The sequence below is a fragment of the Glycine soja genome, chromosome 5 (assembly GCF_004193775.1).
Source record: "Glycine soja cultivar W05 chromosome 5, ASM419377v2, whole genome shotgun sequence".
Taxonomy (NCBI): domain Eukaryota; kingdom Viridiplantae; phylum Streptophyta; class Magnoliopsida; order Fabales; family Fabaceae; genus Glycine; species Glycine soja.
Window position 1 is genome coordinate 1760693 of NC_041006.1, and position 19879 is coordinate 1780571.

General features: G+C 33.5%; 2 protein-coding genes and 1 non-coding gene across 7 annotated transcripts; 2 read left to right on the top strand and 1 right to left on the bottom strand.

The window, feature by feature from the left end:
• Nucleotides 1-5207: 5207 nt before the first annotated feature.
• On the top strand, nucleotides 5208-11050 carry LOC114411792 (protein LONGIFOLIA 1-like). Of its 4 annotated transcripts, XM_028375490.1 has the most exons (7): nucleotides 5209-5527; nucleotides 5632-5788; nucleotides 5969-6215; nucleotides 6721-6791; nucleotides 7097-9094; nucleotides 9221-9371; nucleotides 9797-11050. In XM_028375490.1, the coding sequence occupies exons 3-7, from the start codon at nucleotides 6071-6073 to the stop codon at nucleotides 10585-10587; spliced, it is 3156 nt and encodes a 1051-aa protein (XP_028231291.1). In that variant the 5' UTR covers nucleotides 5209-5527; nucleotides 5632-5788; nucleotides 5969-6070; the 3' UTR covers nucleotides 10588-11050. The 4 variants fall into 4 exon arrangements, with proteins under 4 accessions (XP_028231292.1, XP_028231291.1, XP_028231289.1 ...); XM_028375491.1 differs by having other exon boundaries at nucleotides 5208-5527; nucleotides 5632-6215; nucleotides 9854-11050; XM_028375488.1 differs by having other exon boundaries at nucleotides 5632-6215.
• A 558-nt stretch (nucleotides 11051-11608) lies between these two features.
• On the top strand, nucleotides 11609-11680 carry TRNAT-CGU. Its single transcript has one exon. It is a non-coding gene; the product is annotated as a tRNA-Thr (tRNA).
• A 5468-nt stretch (nucleotides 11681-17148) lies between these two features.
• On the bottom strand, nucleotides 17149-19335 carry LOC114411793 (transcription factor TCP5-like). 2 transcript variants are annotated; one of them, XM_028375494.1, is made up of 3 exons: nucleotides 19156-19335; nucleotides 19004-19083; nucleotides 17149-18711 (listed from the first exon to the last, which is right to left on the bottom strand). In XM_028375494.1, exon 3 carries the CDS (start codon nucleotides 18630-18632, stop codon nucleotides 17457-17459), a length of 1176 nt encoding a protein of 391 aa, XP_028231295.1. In that variant the 5' UTR covers nucleotides 18633-18711; nucleotides 19004-19083; nucleotides 19156-19335; the 3' UTR covers nucleotides 17149-17456. The 2 variants fall into 2 exon arrangements, with proteins under 2 accessions (XP_028231295.1, XP_028231294.1); XM_028375493.1 differs by lacking the exon at nucleotides 19004-19083.
• Between the last annotated feature and the right edge of the window lie 544 nt (nucleotides 19336-19879).

The window sequence follows — 19879 nt, forward strand, 5'->3', positions numbered from 1 at the left end:
GAAAAATCCTTCGCTTTATGGATGTGGGGTTCAATTGATATATAGCATGAATCTTTCTCTGTCATTATATAATCACCGTCACTTTCAATTGCTAAGTGAATCAACAACTAACACCGCAGATAAGTCAATGAAAATTGTTTGGAAATGGGATGGAAAAGTAGTGTATGTTTATAACTAATTTTGAAATGTAGGTCGATACTCTCTATTCATGTTCGAAGACTAAAAATAACATGAAATATGTGTCTCCAAACACATTGATAAATAGCATCCCATCAAATCGATAAAAAAGATGTTAAAGTAATAGCTAGCAACCTCAAGCCAAAAGTGAAAAGTCACGTTAAATATGTCCGCAAAGGTGTGTCTAAACACACCATGAAATGAATGTAAATTGGAGCTGTGAATTTAGGTTAGCTCATCATCGGGTAACATATTTTTGAGTTGGGCTGAGTCAAACCAATTAATGGCAGACTATAATTTTGGGCTATTGCTATTTCCACTTCCTCTTTTTTACCAAGGCACTTCCCTTTTGATTCCGCTCCCGAAATTACCCTTTATAATACACTACCATTTCTCAATCGGCGCAAGTCTCACTGCAACAGGGGTGTAAATGCAAGCATCAACCTTAAGACAACAACATTGAGGTAGCAGGGATTACACAATTAAGAACGAACAACTTATTTATGAAAAAAAGACCCTTTTGAAAGTGGAGTTTCTATTTTTCTCCTCTCTTTTTTTCTTACCAGAAAAATACACTCCCCTTCCTTGGTTTCCAAAAGCTATTTCCAAATTGGCACTTTATTATATCAAATGCTTATAGGTACACATCTTAATCTAATCTTTCACCTTTTACATTTTGTGACTTTGACATTAGGGTGTCTGTGCAAGTGTATGTAACTACTCACCAATAGCCTCTGTTGTCGCCCATCAGAGTCGTCATTGTCGCCTGTAACATCCATCATAGATTCGAATCCTTCTGAACAGTTGTAAATTAAATCTTTGGAATAGTATTGCACCTCAACTTCAAATTAAATATGATTAAAAGATTAGCGTGGTGATTACATATTCGTCCCATGACACTGGCAAAATAGATATCCTACTAGCTTCGTAATCAACCAACAACTGTAATAATTAAAACAAATCAGCCCCTTTTCAAGCGAGTCACTAACCATTTTTTTATTATGCTAAAACTCTCACGTTGATTACAAATATTAGCATTGGAGTCTTTCTTTACAAAAATACTCTTTCCTACCTCCTTTTATCACCAATGACTAACATTACCATTTGAAATAGTATAAAACCTAAGACTTCATGTATATTATTTTAATTTTTCATCATTAGACCAAGTCTGATAATTTTATAAGCCTAGTTACTAGCTCTCTCTACCTTGCTATATCAATTAGGAAAACCCATAAATACAAGAACAAAAAAGGTCGGTCTATAGCATGATTGCAATAGAATCTTGTTAATTAAACAACTCAAATCCGTAAAAATATTAATAGACTACACCAAGGTATATCTATAATATAAAATAGAATGAACGTAAATGCTAGTAAAATAAATCATAAAAACTTTCTGCTCTATATTATATACTAGAATGTATGATTCATGCCATGCCATGCACGTGTAAATATAATTTATGAATATATTTATAAAAAATGTAAGTTTATAAATATTTTATTGTTGGTTAGTAAATTTATAAATAAAAATTGGTGTTATCTATTTTTATTTTATTTATTTTGATTTTCTTTTGCTGGTTAGTAATTTTTGTTTTCACATACTTTTGTTGCTGTTTTCTCTTTATTTTTATTGCACGAGACATTAAAGAATATGACATTGTCTGGTCTTGTACTTCTTTTTATGCCTCTCCTTCTGCAAATCGTCGCATGATGTGAGACTATCTAGCTCATTTGCGTAATAGTATTGTTGGTCCTTGGTTGGTTTTTGGAGACTTTAATGGGATCATGTTCTCTCATGAAGTTTTTGGTGGTCAATTTGATGCCTCTAGAGCGTGCCTTCTTGTTGATATGTTGGCAAATTGAAACTTGCTAGACTTATATGTCATAGGAGGCTTATATACTTTCAGGAAAAATGTTCAGTTGGCTGGTCATGTACGCAAGAAGCTGGATAGAGTTGTGGTTGATGCAGATTGGCAACGTGCCTTTCCTACAGCTAATGTGGAGGTCCTTTCTCAGCACGGTTCAGATCATAATCCTTTATTTATTAGTTGTAGCAAATTTCAAATTAAAAGATCCAAATTTTTTTAATTCCAAGCGGCCTAGATGTCTCATCCTGATTACGAGTCTTTAGTTACAAGTACTTGGAACAATTCAGGGGGAGATGCAGTGTTCAAATTGGTGAAAATTATAGAGCAATCTATTATTTTTAACAAGGATGTTTTTGGCCATATTTTTAGGAAAAAGAAATAGTTGGAGGCTCGTATAAAGGGAGTTCATCACCAGCTTGATTTTTCTCCTTCTAGTGATTTAATTCGATTAGAAAGGGATCTTCAGACTCAATTTTCAAAGGTTCTAGAGGAAGAAGAGCTTTTGTGGTTCCAGAAATCGAGAGAAAAATGGGTAAAGTTTGGTAACAAGAATACTAAATTTTACCATACTCAAACTGTGATCCGCAGACGTCATAATAAAGTTAATTAACTCATTTGAACATTGATGGTGTCATGTGCGATAATGACGGGTCTTGAGTAGAGAAGCTAATAGGTTTTTCAAGCAACTCTTCCAACAAAATTCTCATTGTGACCCTCATAGTCTCCATCTAGATTGCATTCCTATGATCACACAGGAGTTATATGATTTGCTTTTGAAGCCAGTGTCTATGAAAGATGTTAAAGATTCCCTCTTCTCTATTGACCCTTATAATGCCCTTGGTCCAGATGGTTTTCAACCGATTTTCTTTAGAAGCTATTGGCATATCATCTCCAAGCTAGGACGTTTGGGAGCTAGTGGCTAAGGCTTTTCATTCTGGAGTTATTCATGATTACCTCACCGAGACTCTTATTGTTCCTATTCCTAAGGTGGATGATCCCAAAACTTTGAGAGACTTTAGACCCATTAGTCTTTGTAATGTCTTACTAAAGCACATCTTGAAGATTCTTGTTAGGAGAATGAGGTCGTTTTTGGATGATTTCATTGGCCCTCTGCAAGGTAGTTTCATTCCTAATAGAGGCACCACTGATAATGATATGATTGCTCAAGAGCTTGTCCACTTTATGCACAAAAAGGAAGGGAAGGCCGAGTTTCTGATGTTCAAAGTTTGGCACTCTTATCCTCCTGCTGTTTCTACCTTCCTGTTAGCTGATGCAATGGGAATAAAACATATCAGGATTTAATTTTTGTTGTCGTTTTATTTCCCATCCATAAAAAAAAGAATATGACATTGTTCAGTTATTTATAATATAATTTGATATTAGTCTTAGTATGAGACTAATTATTTAAAATTCATTAATTACAAATTTAATCATTAGTTGTCAAGAATGGAAAGTGGTTAATTTTATTTTCTCTTTCATATTTTTAATCAGAATTGTATCTATATTTTTAATCTATACATTAAAGTGATAATTAATTTACAATTAATTAATCATAACAATTAATATAATTATTGTATTTCCATTCCGATGTTAAGAATGTAATGTGACACTTTGTTATCTTTTTAGTTATAATTAAATTTGTTACTCAAAACTCCTAAAAAATATCATAGATATAGATTTCTTTTATAAATCATTTTGGTATGTATATATTATAAATTATATATATATATATATATATATATATATATATATATATATATATATATATATATATATATATATATATATATCGTCCTGTTCGTACAGTAAATCGCACTCTCTTTTTAGGATTTCTTTTGTCCCTTTCTTTTAGCTTTTTGCAACTAACACATACTTCAATGATGTTTCCACCTCGAGTACTGATTTCACTTGATCAACATATGCAAAATCATGTGTTAGGTTAAGGAAATGAAAACTTTTGGAGCTGTTGGTTTCTTTCTAAGAACTTCTATCTGTGAGTGGTTAATATTTTACTATTAAAAGATGCAAAAAGTTGTCATATTAAGTTTCTACTGTATTTACTTGATTTGCTGTAATTAACCATAATTGTGATCATAGACTTGTAACTCTTTACAGTTTATTCTATTAAAAAATGTATTCAATCATCAATTTTTTTTAAATAAAATAATTATTTGTTTTTTTTTAATTAAATAGATGGAATGTGACCTTTTAGGTAAGAGAAAGTCGACACACGTACGGCGGCACTTCTCATTTTATAACATTACCAATTATCATAAAATAGAGATACCCATTAATGCAGTATTTAATAAATAAATTTCATGCCATGGTTTGGGCAATTTTTCTATAAAAAAATTTGACAAAATGCTTATCGTCATTGTTCGTTATAACTTACTAGTTTTATCTATTTATTTACAACTTTAATTAAAAGCTCTCAATTCTCAAATAATTTTGTAGAGGAAGAGGCATTGAGGCAGGACGGGGTCAGAGTGGATACAGTTTTTTAGCCTATGGATAAATGAGACTGAAGATGTGAGATTAGTTTTTTTAGCATATAATTTAATTCTTATATTTAGCTTATGCATTATAAATATTTTTTTATATCATTAAAAATAATAAAAAAAAATATATTTGAATATATAAGAATGTTAAAATGCTTAATTAAGAAAGTAAAAAGAGTATAAGTTTTACTTTCTACATTATGTACTCTAATTTATAATATTTGTATTTATAATATAAAAGTAGAAAAGTATTTATTTAGGCCATGCGTGATCCAACATTTGTTAAGAAAACATTTTAGAGTAAAATTTAAAATAAGACAATTTTAATTTATTCTCTTAAACTAATTTCTTATTATTATTGAACATCAAGCAATTTAAGTAAAGAGAAGTAAGAATATGCAATTTATTTTTATTTATCTTTTAAAAATAAAATGTTAATATTTTAAAAACTTTTTAAAATATATTTAATTCAAATTCTCTTTAAAATTTATTTTTACTCAAATAGTACCGTAACCTAGGTTGTCGGGGAAGAGAAACAAAAAGTCTAATGACATGATTGATATCTGAGTCTCGAGGACCACTGAACTGACCCACTAACATTTCTCAGTTACCATTTTTTGTTTTGTCTTTCTTACAAATAAAATTATATATAACCAAAAAACATGGACTTTCTGACCCAGCTCTGACCAGATTGGGTGCCCATTTTCATGATTCTTCATTTGTTGAGACTTGAGAAAACATTAATACAATTCTTCTTGGATCTGCAGAAATTCATTGGAACTTGTTTCATTTTGGTGATTTAAGCTGTTGTGTGTGTGTTTTTGTTCCTCTGCATTTTGTGTGCATATATTAAGCAGTATTAATTGGCTCTTTTTTTTGCCTTTTTTGGTTGGTAAAACCAATACCCTAATGCTAATATAACTCCTAATTGCAAGATTTTTGGGAATGCAATTCAGTCGGCAAAATTTGTTCTCTTTCATATTTTGTAAGGAACCAATTCTATATTATTTGATGAAATCAACTAAAATTTTCTTGCATCAAATATTTATTGTGGCCCTGTAATTTAGCAATAGTATTGTTTATGTGTAGCTGATGATGGAAAACCAACCTCTTTGTGGATGCTGAATATGGAACTCTATAACATAAATGTGGAAACCTGCTCCATTGACTCGTAGTTGTCTTATGAACCGTGTCCTGGACTTAACTTCTTAGTGTAAGGGAAGAGAAAGGAGGTTCCTTTATATCTGTAAGCACAATGGATTTGTTTTTTTTTTTTTTTTTCTCACTTTTTTGGATGGTAAGGACTATGTAAGGACCCTTGTGAGCTGTCTGAAATGCCGGATTCTATGTTATATTAATTATTACTTAATAGAATCTGCAACCTTATCAGAAAGTGCTTGCACTTTGCATTGTTGTCTTGTGTTAGTGGATTTGAGAGTACAAATGAAGAAGCTTTTATGAAGAGGAGTAATTGTAATTGATTGTGGTGGTTGGGAAGTTGAGTTTAATTGGAGAAGAAGAGGTAGATATGGCAGCAAAGCTCTTGCATTCTTTAGCAGATGACAACACAGATTTGCAAAAGCAGATAGGATGCATGACTGGGGTTTCCCAACTCTTTGATCGTCACCATATTATTCCTCCTCGCCACGTTACCCAGAAGAGGCTTCCTCCAGGTAATGTTCAATTTAGGTAATTTAGTTTATGTGAGAATGGCTTTCATAATTTCATCTTTTTTTTTTCTTTTATCGTTTCTATTTTCCCACCATCAATCCCAAATATATTTTTTATCAGTAGTCCTGTTTCCTAATGGTTGATTTATCACAAGGATTCTAATCTCATGTCAGAGTCGTAGGTTTCAACTCCTTTTGTCTGTGTTGGCCCCTTTTCAATTTTCTTCTTCATATGTTCAGAATACTGGAAGGTGGGAGGAGTTTTGTAATTTTTCAAATTTTAGTGCCTGCTGGTTTGCTGTGTATTCATGGAGATGACATGCTTGTGATAATCTCATTTAACAAGCATTGAAGTTCATTGAATACTTTGTATGTAGTAGTAGATTAGGTCTCCATGAAATGATTAGCTCATGACCTTTGCACCACTTAGTGTTGGTTCTTGGCCTTATGGCCTTATGTTTCCATGTCATTAGAGTATTCAAATCTAACATTTCTGCTTTCGTTATAGGTAATTCCCACTTCAATCATGACAACATGGAAAGAGGTTCTAATAGCATACCCCAACGACAATCAGCAGCTGTAAGAACCTTCCTTTACCCGTTTAACATTTTATATACTGTTTTACAGTTTAAAATTTCTTGGATAATGGAAGTTCTGTTACCAGACCAAAATTTGGGTTGAGTCAATTTGTACCATATACAGGAGTCAAATGTAAAAAGGCTAAGAATTGCTTATCTTCCTCAAAATTGTTTCAGGATTTGCTGTATTCTGTTTATTCCTTCCTAATTCAGTGGCTTAAATTGTGTTTTTTTTTTCCTTGTGTGGGCAATGTAATGAAACTACCGTCTTGTCTAAACTTATGATACTTGGTGAGTTTGTTGCAGAATATAAGGGGTGTGAGTGAAAAACAAAGAATTTCAACAGAATCATCAAGAACCTCATTCTCTTCTTCTTGTTCATCATCAATGTCCTCTTTGGACTATAAAGCTCAAGCAGACGCTCCCTTTGACCAGAATGGTTTTCCTAAAAGTCCTATGAGGGAGCCAGTTATGAACCAAACAAGTCCCCCTCCCCATTTAGGATGTCAGCCCCTTGATCCGAGGGATGTGGTGAAGGACTCTATGTATAGGGAGGCCATAGGACTATCCAAAGAAAGGAATTCCCCAAGACATTTTCAGCTGTCCTCCCAATTCATCAATGGAAAACAAACTCCTGTTGATCTAAGGGAGTCCCTGCGAGTCCTTGCTAAACTTAGAGAAGCACCTCGGCATTATGTTGAAGCTAAAGAACTTCCAAGATTATCATATGAAGTAAAAGATGGACATTGGCATTCCATCTCAAAGGATGCTCCTCGGTTTTCTTATGATGGAAGAGAAACAAGTGGTACAACTTTTGAATCACATGATACCTTCAAATGCCCATCAAAGCTAAAAGAGCTTCCTAGACATTCACTGGACAGTGGGGAAGGTTCTTGGCACGCACGTGGCTCTGATTCAAAACCCAGTAACTTCTCAAGAAATTTCAATACAGGTGGTGCCTCCACCTCAGTTGACAACGTTTCTAGTCAACAACAACGGTCAGCATCCCAGAACCGGCCACCTAGTGTTGTAGCAAAATTAATGGGCTTGGAAGCTTTGCCAGAATCCTATAAGGCCAGTGATACTAAGTCAAGTTTGAGTGAAACTGGCTCAACTCAAGGTAATGATCAGTTTTTGAAAAATGGACTCATCAAGCCACTTAGAGTTTATAATTCTCCTAAAATCTCATTGAAAGACACAACTTCCCCACGATGGAAGAATCCTGATTTGGCTGTGAAACCAACCTTAAGTTCAAGGTTTCCCATTGAACTAGCACCATGGAAGCAGCAGGATGGAAACCAAACCTCTGAGAAACTAACTTCCCGGGCCATAAAAGCCACAGAAAGATCACCAGATTCATTTCTCTCAGTTTATAGTGAGATTGAGAAGAGATTGAAGGACCTTGAATTTAAACAATCTGGAAGGGATCTCAGAGCTCTCAAACGGATACTGGAAGCAATGCAAGTAAAGGGGCTGTTAGAGACCAGAAAAGAAGAACAAGCTTCAAATGTTGGAAATAAAAGAGACTATGAACTAAATCCGAGCCTTATTCAGAATTCTATGTCAGTGAAGCAACAAACAGCCAGGGGAACTGACTCTGTAAAGGCTATAGAACCACCAATTGTGATCATGAAACCAGGAAAACTTATTGAGAAAAGTGGAATTTCTGCTTCTTCAGTCTTTCCAATTGGTGAAATCTCTGATTCCCATAAACTTCAGAGTGGTGGTGTACATGCACATGATAAGAAGGGGACAGCTTCCAATCAAATAGCAACGGATCAGTCTCGTAAAAACAATCACTGGGATGGTTCTACCAGTTTTAATGAAAAGAAAGCAAACAGTATCAAGACTATAAAATCAGCACAATCCCAACCAAGGTCTAAACAACTTCCAAAAGAAAATAGCCCAAGTTCGGTGAAGAATTCAGGATCTGTTAGCCCGAGAATGCAACAGAAGAATTTAGAGTCGGAGAAGCAATCTCGCCTGCCTACCCCACCATCAGATTCAAATAATCCCAGAAGGCAGTCCTGCAAGCAGACAACAGAATCAGGTTCTCCCAGTCGAAAACTAAGACCTAAAGTTGCTAATTCATGGTATAGTGATGACCGACTTAGTGAGACTAGCAATGAATTGAGAAGTCTAAGTAGTCAGTGGGATGAAATATCTTTGCAATCAGACAGTATCACTGTTGACTCAAAGATGGATATTGAAGTCACCAGCAGTTTACAATCTGATGATACTATTGATAGCCAATTCCGTTCTATGAAGGCTAACGAGCATTTGGTTTCAGGATCAACGCATAAGGTTAGAACTATGATGATCTCTTTTCATTCAAGCTTTCTGATTAAAACTGTCTGAGAAAATTAATTTTTTTTAGTAGTAACATTTTCCAATTATCAGTTGATATAAATATTTTATTTAATTTTGCAGAAATCAACTCTGAGGTGGGATGAGGATGAGTCAATTGCAGAACCTGCAACAGATGCCTCAGATCATCCAAGTCTTGATTCAGTTGATGATGTCTCAGTGTACAAATATGATATGCCATCCCCAGTAAAGAGTAAATCCAATGCTCCTAAAGGTAATATTTCTGTTTTCTAAATAACGATAAAAAAACCAAGACAGGTTATGCCTGATGACTATATTTCATATTGAGTCCAATAAAATAAGACAAATTCTTGGTGTAGACAGTCAGTCCATCCCAAGATTGATCACAACTTTATGTCTAAAAGAACTCTTGGTCCTTTTCTATTTGAAATGGTACCTTGTGTAAGAGATTGATTACAACTTTATTTTTGAAATAACTCAAAGGCAATTGTGATGAGCATCAATTTAAGGTGCCATAGGCATAATATGTATTTTCTGAAAAATTAGCCACAAGTATTCACTAAAGAAAGAAATTTTAATTTGTATTTTTCACATTTAAATGATGTAACAATCTAATATATAATGTGCAAGTTTTATTCATTTCTGTACACTATTTACCTATAAGCTCTATTTCTGTAGCTGATAATGGTCAAGAGTATAAAGCAAATGACAATACAGATCATTGGAACCCTGCAGATGGCTTCTTCGTTAACAACACGATCAACCGCAAGAAATTCCAAAGCGTAGATTGCCTTATTCAAAAGCTTAGGCAGCTAAACTCGAGTCATGATGAAACTAGAATCGACTACATAGCTTCCCTTTGTGAAAATACGAATCCAGACCACAGATACATTGCTGAAATACTATTAGCTTCAGGTCTATTACTGAGAGCTTTGAGTTCTGAGTTGCTGACATTTCAACATCACTCATCAGGTCATCCCATTAACCCTGAGTTATTCCTTGTGTTGGAGCAGACCAAGTTAAGTAGTTTGCTTTCGAAAGATGAAAGCAGCTTTGGAAAAGTTGCTTACATGAGGCTAAATACAGAGAAGTGGCACAGGAAACTCATCTTTGATGCTGTGAATGAGATTCTTGGTGAAAAACTAGGCTCGTTTGTTGAGCCATGCTTGAAGCCTAATGGACTCGCAACAAAATTCGTCAGTGCACAAAAACTTCTTAAAGAACTTTGCTTTGAGGTACAAAAACTTCAGTATGTGAAGCCAGATTGCAGTTTAGAAGATGAAGGGGATGGACTGAAAAGTATGCTAAGGGAAGATGTGATGTGTCACTCAGAAAACTGGACAGGTTTCCCTGGTGAATTACCTGGGGTTGTGTTGGATGTTGAGAGACTGATATTTAAGGATTTAATTGATGAGTTTGTGATTGATGAAATGGCTAGTTTGCGAGTGAAGTTCAGTAAGCACAGGTAGTTATTTGGAATGTGGTTCATTCTGTTTGTTCCATTTTTTCGCGAATCCTTAATCCATCATTTTGTTCATTGACACACATTTTTGTATCAAGCCATAAAAGTTTGCAGATTAAGAGCTTTGACTATTTTTGCTAAGTTGTGAAGCAAGTAACTTGCCATGGATTTTACACCATAAGTACTCTCAAAAGTTCGTTTTGGACACGTGTTCCATCTTTGAGTTTGGCTTCTGTAAGGCCACCAACTTCCTTGCCATGAAGATATTAGAAGTTGCACACCAGAATGAAATTGCAGAAACAAATGTGTGTGCCTTTTGAAAGAATTTATATTCTAGAATAACAAAAGGGTCTAATCTCTGTCTCTTTTTTATTTTTACAATAAAATCTTGTACATAATGCATTCTTGTTGAAAAGCATTGGTAAATCAAATTCCAAATCATGCAAATGAGAATACTGTTCCTGATTGCACTTGTCATCTTCACCTGAAGGCATACATAAGTATGAGTATAGATTCAACTTCACCAGAAAAGCACTAGCTAGAAGGAACTCAAAAGAACTAATGGTGTATAAATTTTTTGGAGTTTTTTTTTTAACAGTTAATGGAAAGATAAAATTAATTATAGAAAATAAAAATATGTGCTAGAGAGATTAGAAAGTATGTACTATACTATCAAGTGTTTGAATCAATTAACATGATATTGTTTCAGCTTAATCAGAAATTTTAAATTTAAGTTATGAATATGTAATTGCGTTAAAGTAATTTAAATCAAATAAAAAAGAGTACATATTATAAAATATAGAAATAAATCGATGTGTGTTTTGTTTATGTTTTATTAGATAAATATTAAAATAAAAATTTATTAGGCCTAGTTTTATTTTATACATTTTTTGTCCAAAATTTATATGATAAACTCTAATAATGAGCATTTATTGAGTGAGGTCATTTCACTTTGTTTAATATAATTTTTGTATAGAATCTATAATTTACTAGTTCTTTATAAATAGTTAATAAGTTTTTATCAAAATGCCTCCGTAGCATAGTGGTAGTGCGTTCGCTTCGTAAGCGAAAGGTCGCGAGTTCGATCCTTGCCGGGGGCTTTTTCTGTTGTTGTATTACTTTTCGGTTTTATAATTTTTTATGTATTATTCCTTACGGGACACAATGACAAATTGTCGTTCATACTCTACCGTGCCCAGTTTTTTATTTATTTATTTTCTGGTTTGTGAGGCGCGCAGCTTGAATTTAATCAATCGAGAAACAACTAAAAACGAAGAGAATGTGTTAATGGGCTGGGCTCCTTGTAGCCCAGAAAAGTCAATTGAGCTCTTGGGTATGTAAAAAAAGTAATTAATGGTCCTCCACTATTTTAAATTGGGAAAAATATATTTTTCGCTAAAATTATCAAAGTTGGGTTATAGTCCCTTAAAAAAATTTATCTGCCTTTTGTTCGGATAAAATTATAATTTACTACTTTTTAACTTGGAACTAGGTTTTGGATGATTCTGATATTATGTGGTATTTTTCTGATATTTTTGGGGTTAAAAAATGATACAAATTGCCAAAAAAATAAATAAAAAATGTAAAAATCAAAACGCAACTTATTAACCGCCACAAATTAAAAAAAATAATCCCAAATAACAAGAATCACAAAAAAAAAAGTCAGATTCAGCGCAGTAACAAGAAGAACGTGTGCACTGATACAAGGGAAACAAAACAAACATAAGGGAAGACACAACCTGCACTTCAAAACCACCAAAGACTAACTATGACAGTATTTGCAGCAATATCAACATCTACCGAATGTTCATACCCATCAAAATTACATTGCAGCAGTAGTAGAGAAGGAAATGTGATGCACCGTTAAAGGGAGTTTGTGAACCAACATCAATAGTTATCGCCCAAGACAACCACACAGCCATAATAAAAACTCCTCTAACTTATGAAGGCCACAAAATGACCACCAACCGGAAGCATCACAAATCAAAAGAATAGAAATAATGGAACCCATTAAAACTTTTGAAGACCACGTTAATTCTACCTTTGAACTTTGTTGTACCACCGAAATACAAAAATCACATTCCAAGAGGGGGGGTTCGTGCTTAAGTTATGCCACGCTGGTGGCGCGACTGGCAAAGGAGGCATGGTGCTCCGCGAGGTTGTAGAGAGAAAAGGAGAAAGATGAATGAGAAGTTATTTATAAACAATTTTATTATATGATAAAATTGAGTTATTTTTTAATCTCAGAACTAGAAGTTAAAATGGTAGATTAGCCAAAGATTTAAATTGTTATGATAGATGCACAACACAATGACTGATTCTATGAGATTTGAGGAATGACATCCAATCATGAAACGACAAGTGCCATGTTAACTAGCACATTACAACTTATACATGATGCTTTTGGACGAGATGTCCATTCACCTTCAATTAAGCTAACACCTCGATATCAAAGTAGAAACTTATACACACTAAATTCAAGAGTATGTCAAGCTAGGGGTTAATTGTTCTAGATTAGACTTGAAGGCCTAATCCATCCAACCAGATACCTCAACACAACCACTGGAGTAAGCAGAAATTATTAGTGTTGATTGGAGTCAACACTATTAGCATATGTTTGGTTCAACATCGTTAACCTGCATATGGATTGTTTTTCACATCCAATTGAAAAAAAAGAAAAAAAGTGAAAATTACTCACAATAGTGTTGAATCTGGCGTGAATCTAGAAGAACAAAACTTAGGACCAAACACATACTATGTCACACCGAAAGATTTACACCAATGAATCGTGAACAATCACATAAGAAAACTTGACAACACACTTTAATTTAAAACCTTAAGACTCAGATCTTTTGTTCGCTTATATGGTACTCAACTTTTTAAACTTTTATTCGATATGAAATTTTACCTCATACTTATATTCTAACCTTCACAACTTAATATTAGTATTTTTTTTTAATTGAATAACAAATTCCTACAAATTAGTCACAAAACCTTTACCATATCTACTACTATAGTTACCTAAGTTTCGTTTAATTCCGATTTCTTTTTCTTACTTTTATTGAATCTTTATGAGCGTGCGTGCAGTAATTAATTGCAAGTTGAGCTAAGCCAATACTAGTATATAAATTAAGTGGAGGGTAACGTGACACACCAAACTCCACTGGCACTGCTAACTTCTGTGAGAAAATAAAATCGTATATCTATAAATGTAACTGCCTCGTCTTAATGAATTGTCTTCCCATTTTCTACTTTAGTTTTAAAACCTCAGAATCGGGACCACTGGCATATAAAACTTTTGGTCTTTTTCTTCGATGCAGCAATGACTGAGTCTCCTTTAATTTATCTTGGATCTTGTGATATATTATTATTGTCTACAGGCTGGAGAGACTGCTTTCAAAATCAGTACCTCTGCTTGTGATTTTATGTTGCTTCCTTTTCATGGTCAGAAGAAACTGCAGATTCGAAAACATTTTCTCACCTTTTCACTTTGTGTTAGGAGGATGCTTCTATCAGTTCCATGCCCTTCATCAATATGCTGTTTAAGAGGGTACAAATATGAAGGAAGCTAGATAGGATTTCCTATTTCCCCACTATATATATACACAAAGAGACACACATAGATACAGCTTAATTAGGGCTGTAACATCTTGTATTTTTTTCTAAATTTTCAGTGTTCATTATATATAGATGTTTAATTTCTTTGGCAATTAACATTAATTTAATAAGGGGCTATGTAATTAGTTGCACCTCCATAAGCCTTTGTTCATTGTCTCTGTCTCTATTATATGTCTGGGTCGCGCGGCATGCATGGTTGTAGCATGCATGAGAGATTAAATTATCCAGGAAGTCATTTGACAAGGCTCCAAAAATTGTTTCCTACTAGTCTTATTCTTTTAGTATTTTAAACTTAAAGTTAAAAATAAGTGTATTAAATTTAAAAGTAAAATCTGTGTAATAATTTTTTAAGTTTAAAAGTTGTTTTCATTTATTTCTGCATAAATCTTTGAAAATAAAAGACAATTAAAAACAAAGTAACAATTTTGTAAATTAAAATTAAAAACAGAAAATAAAAATAAAAGTAAATATATGTAGGCCTATCATTCTAAAAGTTTCTTTTTAAAGTTGTCTTCATTAAGAAAATTATTTTATTATTTTTTTAATTCTGAGGGTCAGATACTACCAATTAAGTTTGCACCTATTTTCAGCTTTTAATTATTTTCCCCATACTTGAGCATACCATATATAGTGAGTTTTTTTTTCTTTTTTACAGCCACCATATAGTAAGGTTTAATTTGGAACGCATTATATAGTGAGCTTTGGTTGAAGTAAACGGTATATGTGTGATTAATATAGTGATCTCAACTTATAGTTACGACGATAAGACTGCTTAGTTATAATTCTCCACATAATTATTGTAACAACGTGATTTAATTAAACCTTGTTAAAATGCGAGGTTTATGAAGTTATTAATATATAATTATTTAGTGGTTTAATTTTTAGTGGAGTTTGAGAAAGCCTTTAGCCTTGGCCTCCTTTTTATTTATTTTTTTAAAAAAGGTATTTGGCTTACAAGTTACAATCTTCCTCTAGCCATGCGCGCACAAGCTTTTAATACCATAACTCCGAACAAGGCACAATCTATTTAGTCTTTTCATCTCTGTTCCATGTAGTAGTGGCATTTAAATAGTAAAGAAAAAGAACCATGCATCAGGACCAAGAACAGATTTATGACAAACCAACAAAATAACCAACCATCCCCTAAAGTTGCAAGACAAAAATCATCACATACACGCATATATATATATATATATATGGGAAATTATACTTGTCATTCTCCATCTGCGAATGTTTTCAAGATATATATATTACTTTCAGAATACAAAAGTCTGACTTGATTTTACCTTTTAATGCATAGTGTCTGAAGTCACAGTTTGTCCAAAGAAACCAATTTGCATTGTGCATAATGCACGACGAAATTAAACACCTAAATTTAATGCACATACATATATTAACATATATAACTAGCTACTTACTATTAGCCTCTGCATTCATATATCAATTCTGAAAATAACAATTCTAACAAAGTTTAAATGTGAGTGCATGCATGTGTACTAGTGAGAGAAGCGTTCTTAATTAGGATTGATTTGCCGTGTCTTTTGAACATTTTTCCTTAGTCAAATCGAGCAGAAAAGCAATAATATTAGGAGAAAAAGTTCAAAATCGACGTTAAATTAATAACAAATAAAATAAGACGACGCTTGGAAATCATTTGGAAATTTCTGATTATAAGAGCTGCTTCTATTAGCCACAAAGCTGTCATATATTCACACACACACAAATGAAATGAGAGGACTTTTAAGTGTGTAGGAGAGAGTACGTCCGTACTAAGTTGAAGCAACATCAATTAATTGTTTATATGTTGATCGAGCTACATTAATCATATGGTGGGTTCCAAATTAAACCTTACTATACTACGTGTGATAAATGTAAGTTGAAGCAACATCGATTAATTGTTTATATGTTGATCAAGCTACATTAATCATATGGCGGGTTCCAAATTAAACCTTACTATACTACGTGTGATAAATGTAAGTTGAAGCAACATCAATTATTTAAATGTAAGTCCAACATCAATTACTTGTCTAAGCTGTCTTGGACTTACATTTATTTAATTGTACCCTTTTCAAGCTACACTACGTGCAGTATACAGTGATATCGCAATTGAATTCTAGCTTATTGGAGGCTCTGTAAGATGGTGTCATGCCAAACACATTTCTGCGTACAGTTACGGCTTACACATAAAGAGTAACATATGAGATTGGCTCATTAGATGCGAGAGTCTCAAAAGTACCAGTTTAAGCATCTTTTTGTACTCAATATGGGATTCATAGCATTTTGAATAATGCAAAATATGTTAATGAAAGATATGGAGTACAAGGGTACCCCGCCCCAACCCAAAATATGAGATTCTTAGCATTCTTACCCATTTAAAGTTGGCACTAACGACTTTCCTCTAAGTACACTGGCCTAACAGTAGTCCTTTCTCATTTGGTGGCTTCACTTATCTATACATTACACCTTTATCTAACTTATTCTATATAGTTATGTAATCCTTTTCCCAACCCAACTTTCAGTTACGATTTAAGCACAAGCACACATGAAAAGAGAATTTCAATCTATAAAAGATTAAATCGGTAAGATAGCCTACTCATGACACAATTATATCAAGTTGAACTTTCTATTCTACGGAGTTTAAACACACTTTAAGGGTGAGTTTTGGATTAGCTTATGTAGATAAAATGTTTATTTTTATAGATCGTGGGAGATTAAAAAACATATATTATTGTCCAAATTTAAACTACATCGACACGAGCTAAATTGGTGTGCACATGTAGATAAGTGTCATAGTGTCATGAACCAAAAAGAATTCAAGTATTAAACAAAAACACGTGAATAATTTTAAGATTTACTACACCTTTATACTGCCCGAGACACTAAGTATTTGGTCTTGAAGTAAGTTATAGGGACTTTAAGCTAATACCATATATACCATAAGTGTTTAAACTATTAGATAAAAACACGCGAATAATTTGATATTATATCTCTAACAATGAGCACATGAACACTATTCCAGTTATTTTATAATACATCGTTCTCACAATGGTTAATATGCAACAAGGTATCTAATAGCTGCAACCACAACGATTAATACTTCGAAGTTCAAACATAAATATTGTATATATATATATATAGCATTTCCATTCCTACAAAACTCACATTCACGGCGCTGAGTGCGAAAATTTAAATCATGTGCATTAGCCTCTTGAATAATTGTTGCGAAGAATGTCCCCGAAGCACTGATTAAGCACTGATTCAAGAACGAGAACTAGTACCCTTATTTGGTTGGCTACGATCATTGTTATCTGAATCAAGAAGCTTGGAGCTAAATGATGTCGGAAGGCGCCGACTAATAGGTGAATTGGTTGAATGAAGAGATTGGATGAGAGGAAGACGCTTCATGACTTGGGAACTTGAGCTAAAGATCTGAACATTGTTGTTGGATTGTCTTGGATCACTTTCCACCGAGTAAAAAGCAGATGGTGTAGCAGAAGTTGGACAAAAAAGCAATTGGGGACCAGATGATGCTCCAGAGAAATTAGAAGACGAAAATGGCACACCAATGCCACTGCTTTGATGGGAATCATGTGAAGGAAACAATCCATGGCTTCCAAAGTGGGACAAAGATAGCCTTGAAGGCTCAGAATGGTGGTAGGAGTTATGTGTCATGCCATTGTTTAACAAACCAGGTAAATAAGAGTTATTAGTAGTTGTCCCAATTGGGAAGAGCTTATAATGAACTGAAGAATTATCCTCTCTATTATGAGTAGTAGTACTACTACCACCAATTCCTCCACCTTGATGGTTTTCTTGTTCATTTGTTTTGATCCAGAACTGTCCTTTTTGGGAGATTGACACACTTTCAGCTAACTCCTTACCATTATTTAGTGAATCTATATCCCAATACCTTGTTGACTTTGTTGCCGTGAGGCGGTTTTGATTTCCCCCATCCTTAATAAAAGTGGAGTTGTTATTAGCAGCATCATAGAAGCCTCCAAGAGAAAACTGAGAGGTACCTGGCAGTAGGGTTTGCTGGTGAAACTGATGAGCAAAACAGTGAGGAAATTGAAGTGGTGGGAGTTTGTCAATATCAGATTTGGTGGCTTCAAGCAACCAATCTACCACCTTGCTAGGTTGGTTGAATCCAAGCTTGTCTTGAAGATTGTATAACTGAATTGCTGTGGGAACAGAAAGTCTAATCCTTCTGTCCCTCAGTCCCCTAATGGTGCAAACCTTGCTGTGCCTATCTTTGCTTCCCAAGGAACGTGAGACTCTCACAATTCTTGGATTTCTGAATGCTGACCATGATCTTGATGATGAGGAGGTGGAGGGTCGTGCCTTCAAGAGCTTCTCAATTTTAATGTTGTTATCATCATCACCCTCTTGTTGATTTTTGGCTTCATGAACTTTACCTGAACTTTCAATCATCATGCTACTTAATTATCTCATAAATTTTATTCTTGATATCATCCAATAAAACTAACCTTTTCGCTCTCCTCACCGACCCGATCTGATAAACAATGGAGGAAAATAAAAAGGTTAATTATAAATATACCAGAAACATTTTTGTCTTATTATATACTATGCAGTTTTTGTTTTAATATTAATTTATTTCAACAAATTATATATGCTAAAATTGTAGCGTATTTTGGGAAGAGATTCACAAATTAGAGAGTGAAAAGTAAGGGTCAGAAAGAAACAAAAATAGTGGAAAGTTCTACACTGAAATCAGCTTTACCAATTCTACATGATTAACTGATGCTATATATGCTGTTCCAAAATTAGGGCAAATATATACTCACTCAATTGATAGTTATGAAACTGAATCGAAGGCAGAAGCAAGGGTTTGATGGAAAAATTGTGCAGTTAATTAGGATTTTCACTGAAAAGATGAGAAGCATGAGAATAAGGCTAGCTGGTGTTAATAAAAAGTGAGATTACCAGATGAACTTACGTGAGAGAGGAAAGTGAGGATGCTGTGCGTCAAATGTTAAAAACTTTTCAGCATACAGAGAAGAAAAATGCAGGAGACAGCAGAAATAGAAACTTCGTACAAGTCTTAAATGTTGATCAAGTGAGCATATGACCTCAAGTTTCGACTTCAACCTTTTTTCCTGCAAAGGAATAATAATGTTGCATCGAATTGAGAATTTTTGTAAAGAAAAAAGGTTAGAATTTTACAGCATCATAATCTTCGATGTACCTTGACCATGTGGCGTCCTTGTCAAGTGGCACGTCGACCAAATTGCTTATCTTGACTTCCTGAATTTGTTTACACCACTTGCTGAACAATGAATCATTGTCTTAATAATGCTATTGTTAAGTGTTACAAATATAATCACAATTAAGTAAATTTTTAATTTAGTTATTCAAAGTTGGAGTCTCGTTACATTAATTTTTAGTAAAAAATTTATATCGCTAAGTTACTCCTTAATTTAAATACAAATATTGCAAAATTTATCTTTTCTTTGCCATTTATTTTAATTCCTTTCGAAGATGAATATGATATATTTATATTTTTTGAAAATTAATTGGATGACTAAAATCATCAAAGAATTGGAGGCCACATAAGAATTAATTTCAAATAGAATATTTTTAAAATAAATAATATAATAATACACTAAATTTTAAAAGACTAAATTAATTAAGAGTTTGTTTTATATTAATTATTAATTATA

Bases quoted from the DNA above. Each gene is read 5' to 3' on its own strand.
- LOC114411792 (XM_028375489.1), top strand. From the start codon at position 6,071: ATGGCAGCAAAGCTCTTGCATTCTTTAGCAGATGACAACACAGATTTG. The intron at 6,216-6,720 runs GTAATGTTCAAT...CTTTCGTTATAG, and splicing joins CCAGAAGAGGCTTCCTCCAG to GTAATTCCCACTTCAATCAT. The intron at 6,792-7,096 runs GTAAGAACCTTC...AGTTTGTTGCAG, and splicing joins CCCAACGACAATCAGCAGCT to AATATAAGGGGTGTGAGTGA.
- LOC114411793 (XM_028375493.1), bottom strand. From the start codon at position 18,632: ATGATGATTGAAAGTTCAGGTAAAGTTCATGAAGCCAAAAATCAACAA.